A 22,096-nucleotide genomic window follows, 5' to 3' on the forward strand; every position below is an offset into this window, starting at 1 on the left:
GTCCTCTAGATAGAAACCCATTTCTGTGCCCTGCATATTTGGATAAGAAAAAGACACCTCATTGCCACGAAATGAAAACGAAGAGTTGATACCTTTGGGGGAGTTGAAGCCAAGACTACAACCATCGCATTCCAGTTGTGATTGATTGACTTGAAATATCTTCATTAACCCACCAATACCTGGTAAGATAGGATCTTCTACGGCACTTGTGGTGCTTTTCTCTCCCGCTCGGTCTAGGCTGAACTGTACAGAGTGCTCTGAGTTACCCAAACCATCATTAATTCTCCGGAAAACCAATTCCGAAGGGATAAGCCTCCGAGAGTATTCCTCACACCCTCCCCTCAAATCAGTGTTAGAATCTTCCCTACGACTCACCGATGTTCTCCTTAATTCAATCTTCCCTACGACTCACTTGAATAGACACTATCCACTGCTCTTGAATCAGCCCTCCATTCTTCCAGGCTAATTTCATTGCCAGCAACACCATGCAAATCTGCCCCAAAGTTTATGATCCCTTGATCTGGTGACATGTCAATCAAGGGCGGGCCATCTGCAATGTTGCAAAATTTCCTAGCAATTGGCATTTGTCTTAAAGGTGTAACAGGCCCACAACCTCTCCCTGAGTTGTTCTATACCAGCCCAATAATATTCTCCACCAGCAGGTTCAAATGTCCTCTAAGCCCATTAATATGTCCACTGATTTGATCATCTGGCAAGCCCACCAACCTATGCCCATTTATATGATCATCTGGCAAGCCCACCAACCTAGCGTCAATTAAGTCAGCCCCCTACCTCTGTCAACACCAGACGTCTGACCTTCCAGAAACTCCTGCGCACTCCCTTCCATTCTTTCCTCACCACAAATTTGAGAAATTTGATTTTCAAATTCTGCACTATCGTGCGCCCCCTTGCTATCGTGTGCCCCCCCCCGCTATCGTTCACCACCCTATTCTTTCCAGCCCAATCCATGCTAACCTGCTCCTCCAGCCTCCAAGACTCTTCCTCCCCACTACCGGACTGGTTTTCCGAACATCCATCAACACCAAACCCATCCTCATCATCATCCGAGCTGAATTGATTGGAATATGTCTTCCCCCCATCCACCCTTTTGTGCGCCGACTCCATTTCGCATTTCACCCACATCGTTGCTCCGTCGATGCCTACCGGAAAAGCCACCACGACTGGGCAACCAGAGCTTGTGGCAATCCGAACTTTGGCCCACTGATATCCTCTAGCAGCTTTGCAGGAATCATCCATCTCAATTACCCTACCAATCCTCTTCCCGATGTTTCTGAAATTCTCCACACACCAAGCTTGAGGTGGAATTCCAGAAATGAACCACCACTCCACCCTTGTCAGATTCTCAAACTTCTTCGACCAAGAGCTCAATTCAACAAAAGGCGAATTTCTAGCAACAAACCAGGCTATCTTCGATTTCTCAAGAGCAGATTCTGCCTTTAAAACTATCATAACTTCCATTTCATCTATTTTGTAAACTTTAACAGCCCCTTCTGCAACTTTCCTTTCAAACAACCAAGCTTCCAAAGCCTGAACATTGCCAGACCATCCTTCCCCGATTTTGCCCCACAAACTGCGTTCTGTTCCTTTCAAAGAGACCAATGGAAGAACCGCTCCATTGTTCGGCTCGCCAAAGACAATATTCAAAGGAGTTTTCCTACTGCCAAACTCAGGCTTATCAAACCCTTCCATGCTCCCACTACTTGATGCATTCAATGCATTGGTCTTTGGTTTTGGCGGACTCGTATCGACATTGCAGTCATACGACGACCAGATCTTCCCGCATTGCCAACATTCAACCCTTCTCTTGAAATTGTGGAACCCACACTTGCAGCACTTCCAGTCTCCCCTTAGCTGTTCCACTCTCTTCTTTCCTATTCTATCTCTTCTCTTCTCCCTGCGATTCTTCTGCTTCGCCCAAGGAACCACCATTCTCTTCTCCCTGCGATTCTACTGCTTAACCTTCTTCCCTCTCAAAATCTCAATAAGAAATTTTACCGGTAGCAATTCTTGCCTACATACCCCCTTTTTTCCTCCACAGCAAGATAGCCTAGGAGTAAGAGAGAATCTGCCCAAAAGAAAAAATCTGAGTTTTGAATGACGTGGATTTGATTCAATCTGGTCGGAGGGAAGCCGTCGGAGGGAAGCGCCCAAACCTGACCAGACGAGTGGGGTTTGGAGGCGAAAATGAGGAGAACAATGAAACCCTAGATTTTCTCACCATTTCACCTCCGCAGCTCTGTTTTGGGAAACATAAGAAACCCAAGAATCACTCCCATAATCAGTGTAAACAGATTAAAACCGCCCAAACCTGACCAGACGAATGGGGTTTGGAGGCGAGAATGAGGAAAACCCTAGATTTTCTAAACCCCGCTCAAATTTTTGGTCATGATTCTTGAGTGGTTTGGACCTAAATCGAGCAAAGAGTGACGGCGAAGTGTGGTGGCGATGATCCAACTCCTCCTCGCCTCAATCAGTTCTTCAAGGAGCATCTAAGATTGATTACTGGATCCAAACTCGTGGATCCTCATCTTTCTTCTCTTTGCATAAACTTGTCTCTCCCTCTACTCCTCCTCGAATTTTTTCCTCTTGTTTGCTGCCCAAAAACCCAAAAATATCGAGAGATGGTGGTCGGAGAGGTGGTGGCCGGGGGTTGACGGGCGGCAGTGGTCGGCGATGGCAGAGGAAAATATCTACGCCCCTCGTTTTCACTTATTGATTCCTTTGTATAAATGGTCAACCAAAAATCCACAAGCAATGGTCAACCAAAAAAGTGGGGCCACATGTGCCATGTGTACGCCAACCCAAAGAAAGTGGGGTCACACGTGAGGGGGAGTGTTAAAGTATAAAAGAATAAAAAGTGCCTTTCCAACAGCTTAAGGTTTTGGAGTAACTGGTTGTTTGATAGCAACCCCACTCTCTTTCTCTCTCGCAGGATACTAAGGTTTGCCGAAAAACCCCTGCAGTTTGTCACCTCGATCTCCGGTAGTCCTCTTCTGTCAAAATCCTTCCATCAAGCACCGGTTCCAAGAATGTTTTCAGATCCTTGTGGGAACAACCTAGGCGTCACTCTCTCCGACCTACAAAACTTTAAAATACTTTTATGAGACCCATTAATATCGTCTGCTCCATTAATGTTGTTCATCTCTCTCCATGTTCATCCCTATCTAAACCATGTTTTTGCCAACATCACAACCACTCAAGCAAGGGGAATGGAGAGGATAAAGAGGGAAAATATAGAGAAAAGAGGAAATCATAGGAAATATGAATGGAGTTCTGATGTTTAATCCATAAGGAGGTGACAAAGGGAAAATCATACACATTTTGGGGAGAAAGCTGATTTTCAATCCAAAATTTGAAACGAAAGGGAGAAAGGCGATAGAAAAGGGGAAAGACGAATTCAAACACATTTTTGGGGAGAAAGGTGGTGAATTGAGTGTATATTTTCGAAAGGATCTTGACAGCTAGCGTATATGTCCTCTACATTTACTGAAAGACTGGTATGATAATGATGAAAATCTATTGCAATCGCTCTGAGGAAGACAAAAATGGAGGGAGAAAGGAGTGAAGAAAGGATATTAACATGATAAATAAGAATGTGTTAGGTGAAGTGGATTAAGCCTAAGAAGGAGTTCAAATTGAGCATGGATGGTACCTTCAAATTCAATCCCGGTTTATTACGTGAAGGACGAATTATAAGAAACCATAAATTATAAGATTTTATTTGATTTTTCTCACATGTATTATAATGACAATAACTTGCAAGCATAGACTAGAAGTATGTTAGATGGGCTGAGGTACTGTAAAGTATTTTGCCTATCTAACATTTGGTTTGAAGCAGACAGTAAAACTTTGATTGATATTTTAAAATCTTCGTTAAAATTCTTAAGCAAATCTTGGACTGTGCATTTTCAAGAGAAATATTTTCCCAAACATGCCCTTAGGCCTGTTTGGATTGCAGGAATTGTGTGGAAAAGTTTGGAAAGGAAAATATTTCTAAAGTTTCTTATTTGTTTTATACATGAAAAGATATAACTTGAACCAATCCTATTCAATTTTTACATAGAGGGGCTTTGTATTTATAATAATAGCCGTCTAAATTAACAATAATCACATTATTTCGCTCTAAATCGTGAAAAGAAAAAAAGTTAAGAGAAAAATTTCTGTCAAAAATGATTTTCTTGCAATCCAAACAGGGTCATTAGGACGCCATATATTGTTGTGAATATTTGTTCATTGTAGTGTATATAGCGACGATTTTTTGTCTTTTGGCGAAGGATTTTGTCCGTCGCCATGTGCGCATTTCTTATAGTGGGCAAGATTTATGTATTTTCATTCGATGGTCCGATCCAATTCTTTTATATCTAATAGGCTTCATTATGGATGATGGACCATCTCTCAAGGAATCTCCCACACTAGACGATCCTAACCCTCTATTATAGAATGAGAAGAATGCCAAAAAATGGATCGTTATGGAGAAATAATAATGAATACTTAAACATTTCCAATCACATTAAATTTAACCTACCATTAAAATAGGAATCATGCCATGGCTGCATGTATTAGTATCTAAAGAATGATATGAATGGGAAGTGGGATCCGCCATCGTTTTCACGCGAACAAACACACCCCCTACACACAGCTAGGAGCACCCCTTCCTGCATATCCATACGACATGGTCCAAACCATTCATCTAGGCTTTACTATGAATGGGCCATGCCTCAAAATGGCAACGATTTGGATGGTTGCGATTAACTGCAATCTCCATGTGATCGAAAGAACGGGCGAGATCGGGTCTCCAAATATCCTGAAATCTTTGCAATGATATGGAATAAAATTGGGTGGTTGAGATCAATTTCGATTGAAAGAATGGACGAGATGATGCCTCCAAATCTCCTAGAATCTTGTAAAAGATTTTTCAAATATTTTGAATGTAAAAATCGAGAAACGCGGTTTTCAGGAGATTTTGAAGTCCGATTTCGATAATTCTTTCGCCATTAAAATCGTTGATTTTTTAATCTTTCATTTAAGCCCAATGTTGCCATAGAAATATTATTTTCAGAATTTTTGACCAATGCGAGCCGTCAGTTTTTAACAGCGAATCGTTTTTCCAACCGTTGATCAAATTGACGATTCGATTAATCCAACCAACTTAATCAATTTTTGATGAATGATCCTAACCTTTGAAATATGAATTTTGACAACAATTAAAGTACTGAAAGCACTGTTGTTGATAATTTGGTTAAATTATTTCGACGGCTCTCGTTCACCCACATTGATCCGTGATTTTTCACTGGGTTTTTGCTCAATTAAGTGACACAATGTTTAATCTGAATTTGAGATTAACCTTGATCGATCCTATTTTGACTAAATGATCACAAATTCTTAGTAAGGAAAGACACCCACATTGATCTAACGATTTACGGAAATCGGGTCTCGGAATGGAATCAGGTCCCGGGCTGTGAAGTGACCCTAGCTTATTTTGTCCCGATTAATGATCCGTAAAGTCAGATCGAGATATTAATGACCTAAAACATATAAATCCATGATAGAGGGGCTCTCACATGGATTTAACACACTAAATTCACCAATCAGGGTATTTTTTAATTTTTCGGATCTAATCATCTCACCAGGTACATCTCTTTATCATTTCGGTTTTCAGAAAATTTGAGGATGCATACTTTACCAATAAAATTCCACGGATCAATATATTAGGTTATTGTTGGTTAAAGTGTAGCAAAATGAGGGTGTCTACACTTGGTATTAAAAATCCACACGTAATAGCCAACCCAAAAGAGGCGCAGTGTGCCACCAATAGGCCAACCCAAAAAAGATGGGTCACACGTGAGGGGGACTGTTAGTATAAAAGTTTAAATAACACCAACTCCAACGGCCAAAGCTTTTGGAGTAATTAGTTTTTTGACAGAATTTGTTCAGAAAATCTACCTTGAGACAGTTTTGATACTGTGAAGCTCACAACATATCTAGGGAGAATGTGGGTTCTCATGTTGGTCTTCCAGACAAGGCATCAACGCTATTGTCGAAGCTTGCACTGTTGGGTCCAAATTGATCGGAACCTTCTGAGATTTGCTCCATATATCCCATAATAACATTGCAGAGAACCAAATGAAATTCGTTGTCAATGTCTGGTTCTGACTAAGATGCACTACAAAACAATTATAGATTATGTCTTTAGCTGAACAATTAGACATAAAACACAATGCTTTTATCTATTTGCAAGTATTTTGGTGTATTCATGTAAGATTATATAATTGGACAATTACAAAGTTTTGAATCTTTCTGTGTTTGAATTGGCATAAAACAGTAGGAAAATTATGCAAAATTTCATTTGCAACAGATCAAATATTAAAGTAAAAGGACTTTATAACACTAATGAAGTCAGAAAAAAAGATTTTTAAACATAGAAAAAGGGGAATTTTAAGAGAAATACAAACCTAAATACAATTACTATTGATTGCTACCATAATTTGCAACTATGTGTGTAAAGCTTCAACACGGATACTAAGTGTCTGACAAGGCAAACCCCAAAAATCTAGAAATTGTGACACACCCATGCACACACATACATATAAAACTATTGATTACTACCATAATTTGCAACAATATAAATACGGTATTCGTTTAACCAACTAATAAATCTTAGGATTAGTCAACTATAATCTAAAATAAATGTGAGATAAACAAATAACAACAAATTCATCAATTCAATATAGTTCTCCTCAGTCACTTATGTGCAGTGAGAAAGGGAGACCAATAGGATACATTGAATATAATATTTGAATGAGAGTTTGTTTAGGGTTTTATGTTTACGGGAAGGGATATAACAACAAATATTAGTTAAAGAGGAGCTAAAAGAAGAGAATATAATAAAAGAAGAGTTCATAGTAAAAGAGGCAATATATTCAATAATAAACTAGAATGCCACAATTGACATAGTACAAAAACTTGTTGACAGACCCACGTTAAGTCTGAACCTTATAGGAACACATTTAAAGTGTTAAAATGAGTGTCGACAAGTGTGGACACAAGTGTCGTGTCGAACATGTGTGGACATGTGTGTCAAGAATAAATTCAAAGTGTAGGCTAAATCATAGAAAAAACCAATATATATAAGTTGAAAATTTGGAAGATATTATGCGATATGTAAACCTTTTTTATCTCATCATATTGAACTTCCTTTAAAATAGGAATCATGCCACCACAACGAGAAAAACACAATATAGTAATGGAAAACTAACTGTTGATATCATTCCGCCGTTAAAAACACATTATGGAGACGGTTAAAAAAAATCCGTTGCGAATAGCATACCATTGGTGATGGCTTTTTGTCATCCGATGCCAAAACAAAATTTATATTATATATTATATTTTCTATTTTCTATTTAGCAACAGAGTTTATCCGTCCCCATTTCGTAATAATTTGCGACAGATCTCGAAACATCAAATACATCATTGAATGTATTTAGGGCACGTTTGGATCTATCGAAAAGGAAATTTTGTAAAATAAAACTTTCTTGGAAGCTTCTTTATCAATTTTTTTTCTACTTTTTTAATTCTATGGTTTTGGTTGCAACTGTTGAAGTATAAAAGAAAAAAATGCCTTCTCCAACAGCTTAAGCTTTTGGAAAACTAGTTGTTTGACATGGTATAAGTGCAAAGGTCCTGAGTTCAAGCCTCCTTGTTGTAAAAAATCCACAAGCAATGGTCAACCAAAAAAGTGGGGCCACAAGTGCCATGTGTAGGCCAACCCAAAGAAAGTGGGGTCACATGTGAGGGTGAGTATTAAAGTATAAAACAATAAAAAATGCCTTTCCAACAGCTTAAGGTTTTGGAGTAACTGGTTGTTTGATAGCAACCCCACTCTCTTTCTCTCTCGCAGGATAGTAAGGTTTGCCGAAAAACCCCTGCAGTTTGTCACCTCGATCTCCGGTAGTCCTCTCTAGTCAAAATCCTTCCATCAAGCACCGGTTCCAAGAATGTTTTCAGATCCTTGTGGGAACAACCTAGGCGTCACTCTCTCCGACCTACTAAACTTTAAAATCCTTTTATGAGACCCATTAATATCGTCTGCTCCATTAATGTTGTTCATCTCTCTCCATATTCATCCCTATCTAAACCATGTTTTTGCCAACATCACAACCGCTCAAGCAAGGGGAATGGAGAGGATAAAGAGGGAAAATATAGAGAAAAGAGGAAATCATAGGAAATATGAATGGAGTACTGATGTTTAATCCATAAGGAGGTGACAAAGGGAAAATCATACACATTTTGGGGAGAAAGCTGATTTTCAATCCAAAATTTGAAACGAAAGGGAGAAAGGAGATAGAAAAGGGGAAAGACGAATTCAAACACATTTTTGGGGAGAAAGGTGATGAATTGAGTGTATATTTTCGAAAGGATCTTGACAGCTAGAGTATATGTCCTCTGCATTTACTGAAAGACTGGTATGAGAATGATGAAAATCTGTTGCAATCGCTCTGAGGAAGACGAAAATGGAGGGAGAAAGGAGTGAAGAAAGGATATTAACATGATAAATAAGAATGTGTTAGGTGAAGTGGATTAAGCCTAAGAAGGAGTTCAAATTGAGCATGGATGGTACCTTCAAATTCAATCCCGGTTTATTACGTGAAGGACGAATTATAAGAAACCATAAATTATAAGATTTTATTTGATTTTTCTCACATGTATTATAATGACAATAACTTGCAAGCATAGACTAGAAGTATGTTAGATGGGCTGAGGTACTGTAAAGTATTTTGCCTATCTAACATTTGGTTTGAAGCAGACAGTAAAACTTTGATTGATATTTTAAAATCTTCGTTAAAATTCTTAAGCAAATCTTGGAATGTGCATTTTCAAGAGAAATATTTTCCCAAACATGCCCTTAGGCCTGTTTGGATTGCAGGAATTGTGTGGAAAAGTTTGGAAAGGAAAATATTTCTAAAGTTTCTTATTTGTTTTATACATGAAAAGATATAACTTGAACCAATCCTATTCAATTTTTACATAGAGGGGCTTTGTATTTATAATAATAATAATGAATATTTAAACATTTCCAATCACATTAATTTGAACTTACCATTAAAATATGAATCATGCCATGGCTGCATGTATTAGTATCTAAAGAATGATATGAATGGGAAGTGGGATCCGCCATTGTTTTCGTGGTCCAAACCGTTCATCTAGGCTTTACTATGAATGGGCCTTGCCTCAGAAAATCGATGGTTTCAATAGAAATTGATCTATTCGATGGTCAAGACGTTTGGGCCCAGCATCTGAATAGTTTGGATCAGCAAAATTAAAAATCTGAAAATGATATATTCACCCCCTTTTCTACCCTGGGCCACACTTTCGAGCGTAAAAAAGTGTTGGTGGTCCCGGGAAGAAAGTGGGGAGAATATGTCACTTCCCCAAAGAAAGCTTCCTAATAAAATTAGGGTTTGGTTACCTTGCAACATGAGAATAGTCTTCATGATATAGATAGGCTCCAACTTTGGAAGAGGACCCATCATGCAATCTTCCATATTCCAGCTCTCCAAAACCGTGCAAAATAAAATTCTCGACAGCTTGTGGCGATCCACCATACCATCCATAAGCAACATTGGCATCCCCACGAAGTAACTCAGTCAACCTCATATATCTCCGAAATTCCTGTAACCTTTCTACCCTCTTGGCCCCCTTATACAAGCAGCAATGGATAGCGCTCACCTTCGCCTTTTTATCCATTTCCCTCACCCCCTTCATAAATATATTCTTAATCTTCTTATAATCTACACTCTCCTCATTCAGCTTCATTCCTATTAAGTTGAAATCTAGCTTTACTATAAACGCAACATCAACGGCTGGGATTACATCCTCTTCTTCTTGGGAGATACGAACCCGTCTATTGGAAGTTGGGGGCTGAGTTTCTCCTTTTTCTTCTGCAATTGGTTGATGAACACTACAGGGGAAGAAACATTTCCCGGAAACATCGATCCAAGCGATGGATCGTTCTGATCCAGAAGTCAAATCAGTTTGTAGCATACGAAGGAAATCTATGAGGTAACGATGGCTTTGGATTTCCAAAATGGTGGAAGGAAATCCTGAAACAAAAGCCATCTTGAGTACTTGGAAGTTATCGTATGGGTAATCAGACCATTCTGAGTGTGAGTAGAACATGATTCGCGCTGGAGTGGCGCTTTTTTCAAAACGGTCTTTATTCTGAAATAGCGGAGAAAGAGAACTACTTGGCTGCATTTTTTCAGAGAGAGAGAGAGAGAGAGAGAGAGAGAGAGAGAGAAATGAGGAAGAGGAGGAGGCGGAGGAGGGATGGCAATGATGATGATGACGACTTAGGGCCAGATAGCGGAAGCTTTGATACCAAGAGGGTTGTGAAAAAAATGAAAAGGGACGTGATGATGATGATGATGACGTAGGGCCGGATAGCGGAAGCTTTGATATCAAGAGGGTTGTGAAAAAATTGAAAAGGCACGTGCAAAGGGTGTTGGAAACAGACGGGACACAAGGTTAATGGGCTGTTGAAATCAAGAAAGGGAGTTTTCAATATGATGAGAATGAAAGAACTGTTAATGGGTTAAAGAACAACAAATAGGTTGGATTTTGAGGTGTTAAAAGAATCGGTAACAAGGATATAATTTGAAGGAGGAATTGGTTAGCAAAGAGGGGATTTCTTGGGTATTTAAATTATGGATGTTGAGTTGAAACAGAGGGGTTGATAATCGATGATAAACAAAGGGCCGGGGTGACCGTGGATCTTCGTTATATGGCGAGAGGATGAAGAAGAAGAAGAAGTTGCAGGGAGAGGAGAGATGAGAGGAGTTGAATGTGTTACTCTACGGCTTTTGGCTCCTCATGGCATAATACAGAGGCTTTTGGCTGCAATGTGATTATATAGATGAATAGATTTCCAGACTGCACTCCTATGTTACCTAACTTACCATTCTACCATTTTTTTTCTTGACGAAAAGTTGCCCTTGTTTCATTACTGAAATTTCCAAAATAGGCTCATTAAAAATAAGAATTTGACCACCATTTTGTTCATTTATTTTAAGCTAATTAATTAAAAATGAGTTATTTACCCAACCCAACCCAACCCCACCTCTCTCTCTCTCTCTCTCTCTCTCGCTAGGTGCTTCAATGAGTAATTTTCATGCTTCTATTTCAAATGAAGTTGTGGCCAAATCGGTAAGTGCTGCTAGGGCCAACACACCTTGCTAGAGTTTGCCATTAACTGAAAAATTTGAAAAAACAATTGTAAGTTTTTATGTGCTACATGAGAAAAAAGAAGTTCATGAATAATTCAAAACATTTCACATGTTTCATAATAATGCATCATAAAAAAAAACTCAAACTTTAATATATTCAAGAATGCTTCATTACGTTTGAAATTCTAATTTTTTCTGAACATTTTCCTCGCATATTTATTTCTTAATTTGAACTCTGTAACTATGCATACACCTAATAGCCTTGTATGTCGAGTAAGAGCCTAGTAAATTTGCCTGAAAACAAGATGTGTTACTTGTGCACGAATGTTGGGCGTCTAAGTCTAGCCTTGTTCGATGAATTATAAAGGGTCTCATGGTAATTTAGGCGACGTTTTTTTATTATTTTGAAATATCTCGGAATGATCAGATTAACTTTATGTTACTGTTTGTCATAATTTTAAAATTTTTGAACCCGATTCGAACGATCTTTGAACTTTCGATCTGAGGTTAATTTTTCTCCAAATAGGATTAGGCTACACGTCTGCGTCACCATTAAATATCAAGAGTAAATAGTTCACCCTTTTCTAAAACAAGTATAGTAAGATCAAAGATTAAAACAACAATGTATAGGATGTTATAATTGCCAAGGAGGATTATCGTTATTTAACGATCCTGGCAGTTAAAGATAAAAAAATGCAAATAGAAAAAAGAAATCAATTGAAAAAAAAAGATATAAACATCCAATAACATTTAATTTATCAAAATAGGTAAAATAATTGTTGTTATAATTTTTCAACATTCATATTGGGTTTTTACCATTATTAGCATAATACAAGATCTACCTTCTTGTGTTCTTTAGCTTCATGTTTTTGCGACCTTGTCGGTCTTGGGGCTCGCCCCTCCCCTTAATATAAATTTTGGCCATTTCAAAAAAAATTAAAAAATAGAATATCATTATCGTCGCCGCCGCCATCATCATTATTATTACTATTATTAGCAGTAGTAGTAGTATTACTTGATTGTTATGGGCACATCACTTTTCAAATTAAATCTCATTTTTGTCCAGCTAAAGTTTAATTGTAATTGGTATTGCCCCAGGATTTTAGTCCCATGTCGATTTTGAATAGCATTTTCCAAATGTTTAGACCTTATTTAAAGGGTTCAATTTGCACTCAAAAGAGATACTATCAAATTTCTCAAATAAAATTCTAAGAAAAATCCATAAATTACAGAAACTTTGAATTTTTTACATTAACTGTAACTAGAAATCCTATTACTTTAATCTTCATTCATTACAATCACCCTCACCCGAAGGTTGTTGTCACGCCCTGATCCCACAGTGTAAATATTGTCCGGTTCTAGATCTTCCACCCTCCCTAGTTTTGTTTTCCAGCAGCTAACCGTGCCCGACGCACTCGTGGGGTCCTCCCCCAGGAGATGCTGAAAACGTGACTCCACGGGGAGAGTGGAAATCCACATATATAGCCCAGTAACTTTTCCTCCCTTTCCGATGTGGGATCTCACAATTGCGATGGGTAGAAGGGCATTAAATGCTCAGGTACCTATATGTAGACACAATGGAATTTTCAAAATGACGGCGACTAAATGATCTTATCCATTCAATTACGGGTTGAAATTTGCAGTCTTCAATGATAAATGGGGAAAACCTGAAAAAAATCCAAAAAAATAAAATAAAAATCCTCCCTGATTGATCGATTATGATTTTCAATCACCATAGATACGGCATGTTCAACGTAATATTAATGAGCTTTAAAAAGAAATAAAGGATACGATATTTACCGTATTTTCAAAGGGGAGGAACAATTTGGCACATCCATTCAAATTTGGGCGGCCAAGATCATTGATTTCAAACAATTTGTTCGTGGGTCCGATCATAGATCGAGCACTTAGAAATCATTTCTTTCCATTACTTACATCTTAATTTCAGAGTGAACGAATCCAAAGCAAACACGCCGAAAATCCCGAAACTATCTCCACTATTAAGTACCCATTTTATGAGTGCTATTACCAAAATATGGTAGTGGGGAATTTCAAATTATGCCTTTTATACTCTTGCCATATTTTGATAATGGCACTACTCACTTAGTTTTGCACTGTCCTGATTGAATGTTTGATTTGATAGCATCTGGAGTAATGTGCTTCAAATATGGTAGAGCGGATGTCAATCATCCATACCAACAAAAAGAAGAGGAATGCTAGATTGAAGGGAGCCCCTGTAATAATAAAAAATAATATATGGAGCTACATTTCATTTGTGGGCCTCAATATCGGTTGATGTGAACCGCCTATTTAGTAGGCCCTATATTGGATAATCCAGTGGCCATAAAATCATGATAGCAAAACAACATTGAAATTGTAATTAAAGAGATGATAGGATGGCACGCTTGTTTGTGGGAGATCTCCAAACAATCTTTGCTTTTGCATCACGTGTTGTCAGAATTTTTTCACGACAACAATTATCTACTGTTTTTTTCTGTTCTTTTTGTTCAAATCTTTGAGTTTAGTTTCTAGCGTAACAAATGGATCATCAATCGGAGTTTTCTACGAGATATTAATATTTTCCTAAAGGCCGACTGAGGGGACTGCCAATCAGAGTTTCCTTGATTTTTCAAGTTTATAGAGGGTGTGGTGGATGGCGAGATCGTGGGTGACCTATTACTGAAATATATAATGTCGATGTGCGATCCGAACTTGCCGAACTACGTCAATCTAATTAAGAGCTTCGACAAATAGTGAATGAGCTTTTAGAAAGAGCGTCGGCTCCTTCTTCTCCTCGAAGTAGGAGAAGTGCATCATTTAGACATGAAAGGAGGAATACGAATGAAGATGGTGACTTCTCTAGGTTTGTTGAACCTCCAGCAGCAACGCCAAACGACCAATGGAGTATGGAACGTTTAGCTAGAGCTCTTGAAGGAATGGATAGAAGAATATAAGTGAATGTTCAGGATTTTTAAGACAAGCTCAATCCCGATGAGTATTTTGATTGGATAGCATCACTAGAATCATTCTTTGAATGGAAAAATCTCTCAGATGAAAGAAAGGTGCAATTTGTTGCCACAAAACTCAAAGGGCATTCTCGTGTTTGGTGACAACAATATCAAAACAATCATGAAAGAAGGGGGGTTAGAAGAATTATTACATGGGCAAAGATGAAACTTAAGCTGGATGATAAGTTTCTACGCTTGGACTATTCTTAATCTCTTTACAAGAACTTCCATCAATATGCCAATGAAATGATCAATTGTGGCTAATTATACCGAACAATTTTATAAATTATTGAGTCGTATTGATCTGAGTAAAAATGATGACCAGCTTGTGGGACGATAATTGAGTGGACTTAAATATAGTATTTATGGAGAGCATGTAATGCATTCTCTTCACATTCTCGAAGAGGCGTATCAAATGGCTCTTAAGGCCGAAGAAACGTTCAGCTGAAATTCTTTCAAGAGGGGTGAATCCTCTAAGATAACGAAAGAAAAGACTTTTTCTCAAGCTCAGAAGAATTCTTCACATGCTTCTAAGCATCTAAACTCAAGTGACGGACGAGGAAAGGAGCGTAGCATGGTTGTTACGCCACTAAATTCTTATTTTAGGTGTGGTGAACCTAGACATAGGGCATATGAGTGCTCTAAGAAAAAGGCTGAAATAAACATTGTTGAAGATGAAGTTGTAGAAAATGAGGAAAAAAAAGAACCTATCTATGATGAAGAACTTGAAAATGAAGGAGAAGAAGAGTATTGTAATCCTGATTTGATCTTGATAACCTTGTTATTCGTTGTGTGATCTCTGTCCAAGAGGATGACAAGTGGATTAGACATATTATTTTTCTAACATATTGCACATCATATGGGAAAAAATGTGTACAGTGATGATTGATTCTAGAAGCTGTGAAAATATGGTGTCTAATGCCATGGTTGAATAGCTTAAACTCAAATGTGAGTACCACCCTAGACCTTACAAAGTTTCATGGTTTAAACGGGAAGATGAAGTCATGATTTCTAAGAGGTGTTGAATCAAGTTCTCAATTGGAAAATATGATGATGAGATTTTATTTGACGTCCTTCCTATGGATGCTTGCCATCTTCTTCTTGGAAAGCCGTGGTAATTTGATATATGTGTTCACCATTATGGGAAAAGAAACACCTACTCTCTTATTAATCATCGGTTGATGTATGTGCTTCACCCATTGAAAGACAAGCCTATTAATGCACAATGGGATAGTCAAATCAGTTTGCTATCCTACAAAAGCTTTGAACAATGTTGCGAAGAAAAGGAGGCGGTCTATGATTTGGTAGCTATGGGAGAAAGTCAAGAGTTTGAAAAAGAAATTTTAATAAATGTTTCTAACTTGTTAAATGAGTTCAAAGATTTTATTCATGATGAATTACCTCATGGTGTTCCAGCCATGCGTGATATCCAATATCGGATTGACCTCATTCCAGGAAGTACACTCCCTAATTTGTTTCATTATCGAATGAGCCCAATAGAGCATGTTGTATTACAAAGGCAAGTTGAGGACATGTTGTAAAAAGGACTTGTAAGAGAGAGTCTTAGCCCTTGTGCCGTTCCAACCATTCTTACTCCTAAAAAAGATGGGACATGGAAGATGTGTATCGATAGTCGTGCTGTGAACATGAAAACTGTGAAGTATCGGTTTCCAATTCCTCATCTTGATGATATGATTGACATGCTTGGCGTTGCAAAATTATTTTCAAAGATTGATTTGCGAAGTGGTTATCACCAAATCTAAATTCAATCTCGTAATGAACGGAAGACAGCATTGAACGGAAGACAGCATTTAAGACAAAAGTGGTCTCTTTGAATCTCTTTTAATGACATTTGGATTGTCTAATGCACCAAGAACTTTCATGAGACTTATGACACAAGTCTTGAAGGAGCTTTTGGAAAGATTCTTCATTGTGTACTTTGATGGCATATTGATTTACAGCAAGGATGAAAAGTCACACATTGATTTACTTTGATGACATATTGATGTACATGCCATACTATATTCTTAGGCCATGTTTGACTGTAGGTTGCATCCAAATGGATACTGAAAAACTCCAAGCCACCATTGATTGGCATTTATTCTATCGGTGGTTCATAAAAGGTTTTAGGAGCATAATCGCTCCTATGATAGATGTGTTAAAGCAAAAGGTGTTCCAATGGACCAACGAGGCAGAAAAGAGCTTTGAATTCCTAAAATCAAATTGAAGTTCCAAGGGTGGGCCCTAGTGGCAATCTAAAAGGAGATTAGGTTGATACAAATAAAATTTACCTTTTGAAATTTTAACCTAAAATATTTAAACTCTCTAATGAAGGATTAAGAGATCAAAGAATAAAACAACTTAAGCAAGTGAGTTAAATCTAAAGTGCAATGCAAGAAATAGAGCAAGAGACAAGAAAGAGTGCACCCGAGATTTAAAGTGGTTCGGTCCTCAAACGCACAAGGCCTACTCCACTCCACCAACCAAACCCGTTGATGGCTTCACTATGTTGATCTTCTTAACCACGGCGAAGATCGGTGCCGATTACAATCGCTTTAACCTTGGTGGCAATCCTCACCACGGAGAGAGGGCTACGCTTCTCCGCCCAAAAACAATCAAAGAAAATAGAAAATTACAACTACCTCTTGAAGGGTAGATAGCTCTCAAGCTCACACAAATTTTACTCTTTGAAATGATGTACAAATTCAAGCTTAGGTCTAATCCCTCTAGATATCCCAAATTGAGGCACAAGGGTGATTACCACTCTCTAATATGTTTAGAACATGTTTAAGAATGAGAGAGATGCGTTCTAAGACATAGAGAACACATATATATATAGAGAAAACTCAAATATGACCGTTACAGGGGCATAGTTGTAATTCTGTGAATTTTCCCAACAGTCATAATTTTGTTCCCGACACAGTGGTCTCGGAGTTTCGAGAAATTCTCGGAGTTTCGAGAATTTATCTCGGAGTTCCGGGAATACAAACATAATTTAGAAGAATGCTACTGGACCAAATCTCGGAGCTCCGAGAACTTTCTCGGAGTTTCGAGAAGCCTAAATCAGTAGATTTTCCAGATTATTTATGCTGATAATTTTTGGGCTTCAAGGGCTTCCAAATTACACATAGATGGGATTGTTATTCAATTAAGGTCAGTTGTTTGGTGACTCCATTATGCCTCAAGGTGGGGCTCCTAATAGGGATTAGATGTACAATCTAACACAAGACTTATGCCTTCAAATCTTCTACTTTTTGAAGCACATCTTCAAGTCTTGAACTCTTGCATGGATCATCTCCATTTCTTTGGCTCTTCAAGATCTCTCCTCGAATGCTCCAAGCCTTCTTCATCCTTTGGCTTCAAATGATGTTCAAGGATGTACAAGCCTCGATCCATGCCGTTTTCCTTGATCTAAGTGTTTGAAAAGCCTGATTCTTCAATACATGCACTTAAATATCAAACACGTTAGAAATACAACACATTTCAACTTGTGTTTGGAATCATCAAAACATAGCTTATAGAAGATTGCAAAGGTGAGAACCATTGGGCTTACACAAAGCTTACAGAAGCACCCGTGTTGGATTTACCCAATTTCTCTAAGACATTCCAAGTTGAATGGGATGCCTCACATGTTGGCATTGGTGTTTTCCTCACTCAAGAAGGAAGTCCGATAGCCCATTCCAGTGAGAAGCTGAGTGATGCCAAAAAGAAGTATTCTACTTATGATGTTGATATATATATATATATATATATATATATATATATATATATATATAGAGAGAGAGAGAGAGAGAGAGAGAGAGAGAGACTATAGTTCAAGTATTAAGGTATTGGCGTCATTATCTTATCAATAAGGACCTTGTTCTCCATTCAGATCATCAAGCACTCAAGTTTTTCAATGCAAAAAAAGTTGAATCCTCCCCATGTGAGTTGGGTGTCCTACTTGCAAGAATTCACATTTGTCCTTCATCACAAAGCTGGTACAGCCAACAAGGTAGCAGATGCTCTCAACAGAAATTATAGTTTAGTCACTACTCTTTCTTATGAGATTAGGTTTTGATCTCTTGCAAAAATATTATTCTATGGATCCATTCTTTTCCAAAGTGTTGCAAGACTATCAAGAAAGAGCATGCAATGACTATAGCGTGATTAATGGCTACCTCTTCAAAGTAATTCAGCTATGTCTACCTACATGTTCATTACTACTGCATTATCACTGAGTTACATCGTGGTGGACTTGGTGGGCATTTATGGCTAGACAAGACAGCGGCTCTTGTAAAGGAGCCATACTTTTGGCCTACATTGAAGAGTGATGCTCGCTTTGTGCAAAGGTGCCTTATTTGCGAACGAGAGTGTGACTCTATTTTTGTCAAAATGTGGGTTTATATCAGCCCCTACCAATACCTGAATGTCCGTGGGAAGATCTCTCTATGGACTTCATTCTTGGCCTACCTAGGACTTAACGTGAGTGTGACTCCATTTTTGTTATTGTTAATCGATTTTCTAAGATGGCCCATTTTGCGCCATTCAAGAACTCCATAGATGCATCTCACATAGCGAATCTATTTTTTCGAGAGATTGTTTGCTTGTACGGAGTTCCAAGATCAATTACATCGGATAGAGATGTGCGATTTGTAAGTCGCTTTTGGCGTACTCTATGGAGACTCATGGGAGCTCGTCTACAATTCTCAAGTGAGTATCATCCACAAACTGATGGACAAACAGAGGTTGTCAATGGATCTATTGGGAATCTCTTGCGAAGCTTGGTGGTACAAAATCCAAAAAAACGGAAATTTGTACTACGACAAGCCGAGTTCGCCATTTGAGGTTGTGTATGGTCGAAATCCTCGTGATGTTTTGGACTTTTTACCTTTGCCATGTCCAAATTATACAAGCATGGAAGAAGAAGAGTTTGTGGAGCATATACAAGCAATGCAGAAGCAAGTTCAACAAAATTTGCAAAACGTCACACAATACTATAGAGCAAAAGTTGATGCACATAGATGCCATGTTAAGTTTAAAGAAGGAGATCTTGTTATGGTGTATCTTCGCAAGGTAAGGTTTCTAACAGGGACTTATAACAAGTTGAAGCAAAGAAAGTTTGGGCCTGCACCATAAATTACAACTATTCACTTACTAGAGGCTTAGTAAAATCAACTAGATAACCAATTATTGTCAGAATTGTTAACGATTTTTTAAATGAATTTTCAGAAGTTTCTTAATTTAGCTATTTCTAAATACTCGTTAAGGGTATTTTGGTATTATTTTGATGTGGAGCTCGTGTTGGAATTTTATGAACATGAATCGGCCTTTCACTTTTCTAGGAAGGTTCAGCTTAAAAGGCAATATTTCTCCTTGACGTCAGCTATCGAAACATGTTTGTTTTTTGTGCGACTAACGGAGCTTACTTTCCCTTCCAAAGTTAGTCCTACATCAGAAAATAAGAAAATATTAAGCCTCCCAGAAACCTATATAAGGCATAGATGAGAGAAGGTTTAAAGACAGAAGACACTAGAAAGACCAAATAGGGCATTGAGATTGGGTGAAGGTCCAGCCGAGTTCGAGTGAAAAAACCTAGTGCACAAATCCGAGAGAGTGGATTCCGATAGGGATCATGTTTTGTAGATCCATAAGCCTAATAAAGCCTCACGAGCTTTAAGGCATATATGCCTTGCAAGCATAGGCTTTTTAAATATAAAAGGGTTTGGTACGCCTTATTTGCCTTTCAAGCATCGGCAGCATAGGCAGCATAGGCTTTTGAAACATAAAAGTGTTTGGTTACGCCATATATGCCTTTCAAGCATAGGCTTTTTAAACATGGAAGTGTTTGGTACGCCTTGCCTTGAGGCAAGCCTTGTGGCATATGCATATGAAAATCCTTAGGTGGTCTAGATTCACTCAAAGAGATTTAACACAATTTGATCGTTGGATGAAAACATAAATCAGCATTTGTTCGATTGTCCCCTTTGTTGTCTTTCAATTCATAAAAATTATTCATGTCAACTCCTCTATTTTGTGTTACGCACCATTTTCCTTTTTATCTAGCCCTCCCTTCAAAATTAAGTATTGTCCATGCGTGAAAAATTAGATGTCAATAAAAATGCATATAAGCAAACTAATTGCTAAAATCAATGAAAAAAATTGAATGAAACTTTTTAATTAGCAATGGTTTCATTTTGAAGTTAAGAAAAATTGTTAGAATCATTTAACGAAATCATTGTTAGAATTGTTTAGCAAAATGATTATTAGAGTAAATCTATAAAATGCAACCATTCGCTTGCTAGGAGGCTTAGCAAAAATCATTTGGACAACCAATTATTGTCAGAATTGTTTACAATTTTTTAAATGAGTTTTAAAAGTTTCTTAATTTAGGCTTTTTCCATATACTCATTAAGGGTATGTGGTGCTTAGGGGTGTAAACGAGCCGAGCTGAGCCAAGCTTGGCCAGGCTCGGCTCGGCTCGTTAAACTCAAAAGCTCAGCTCGGGCTCGGCTCGGCTCGGTCAGGCTCGGCCAGGCTCGCGAGCCTTACCGAGCTCAGGTTATATTAAATTCACACCTCTCATCTTCCCTAGACAGCCCTATCTAGTGTAATTTGACTACTTTTTTTACATTATGGGGGTGGTCCAAGTAACAAATGGGGTTCCAAAAATGAAGTGACATATTTTGCCTCCCCCTTTCACTCCCTGGACAACCCTTTTAGTGTATATATTAATATATATATATATATATATATATATATATAAATATATTTAAATATATTAAAATCTTAACGAGCCTTAAAGAGCCGAGCTTGGCCTAAATCCGAGCCGAGCTGGGCCTAAATCGGGCTCGGCTCGTTAAGGATTCGAGCCAAGCTCGAGCCAGCTGCCGAGCCCGAGCCAAAATTGACACCCTTAGTGGTGCTCGTGTTGGAGTTCCATGTACATTTATCGGCCTTTCACTTTTTTGGAAGGTAGAGCTTAAAAGGCAATATTTCTTCCTGACGTCAGCTATCAAAACATGTTTGGTTTTTGTGCGATGATGGAGCTTACTTTCCCTCCCAAAGTTAGTCCCACATCGGAAAATAAGAAAATCTTAAGCCTCCCAAAAACCTATATAAGGCATAGATGAGAGAAGGGTTATAAACAGAAGACACTAGGAAGGCCGAATAGGGCATTGAGACTGAATTAAGGTCCAACCTACTTCGAGTCAAAAAAGCTAGTGCACAAATCCATTTCTTTCTGCACGAATCAACGAAATAATTTCACAAGCAAAAGGGCTCTTCGAGGAGAGTGGATTCCGATAGGGATCATGTTCTTCTAGAAAATCGTTGAAGGCAGAATGGGTGAACATGGACCTTACCGGAATCCCACTCTTCTCGAAGCTCCATTTGTTTCAAATCAAAGAAAGAGAGTATACACCGCAATTGAAAGTTGTAAGCCTAATAAAGCCTCCCGAGCTTAAGGCATATGTCTTCCAAGCTAGCCTTATTACACATAGAAGTGTTTGGTATGCCTTTCCTTGTGGCAGACCTTGAGGCGTATGCATATGAAAACCCCTTGGGTGGTCTAGATTCACTCAAAGAGATTTTAGACAATCTGGACGTCGGATGAATACATAAATCAATATTTGTTCGATTGTCCCCTTTGGTGTCTCTTTTGTCAATAATAACGCATATAAGCAAATTAATAGCTGAAATCATTGAAAAATTGGATGGAACTAATTAATTAGCAACAGTTTCATTTTGCAGTTATGAAAAAGGGAAAACACAGATACACCCCCTCAACTATGGCCAAAATCCACTTCTAACCCCGTGGTATCGAAGGTACCAAAGACACCCCCTCAACATTCTGACATTTGTAAG

The 22,096-nt window shown here is 38.2% G+C and overlaps 1 protein-coding gene across 1 annotated transcript; it reads right to left on the bottom strand.

Moving 5' to 3' along the window:
• Window positions 1–9,483: 9,483 nt before the first annotated feature.
• Window positions 9,484–10,275, bottom strand: LOC143867440 (putative inactive poly [ADP-ribose] polymerase SRO1). The gene has a single exon (XM_077376086.1). It carries the CDS (start codon window positions 10,273–10,275, stop codon window positions 9,484–9,486), a length of 792 nt encoding a protein of 263 aa, XP_077232201.1.
• Window positions 10,276–22,096: the final 11,821 nt, after the last annotated feature.

The sequence above is a fragment of the Tasmannia lanceolata genome, unplaced genomic scaffold, assembly GCF_043159265.1.
Source record: "Tasmannia lanceolata isolate RefF3 unplaced genomic scaffold, GAP_Taslan_0.1 ptg000240l, whole genome shotgun sequence".
Lineage (NCBI taxonomy): Eukaryota > Viridiplantae > Streptophyta > Magnoliopsida > Canellales > Winteraceae > Tasmannia > Tasmannia lanceolata.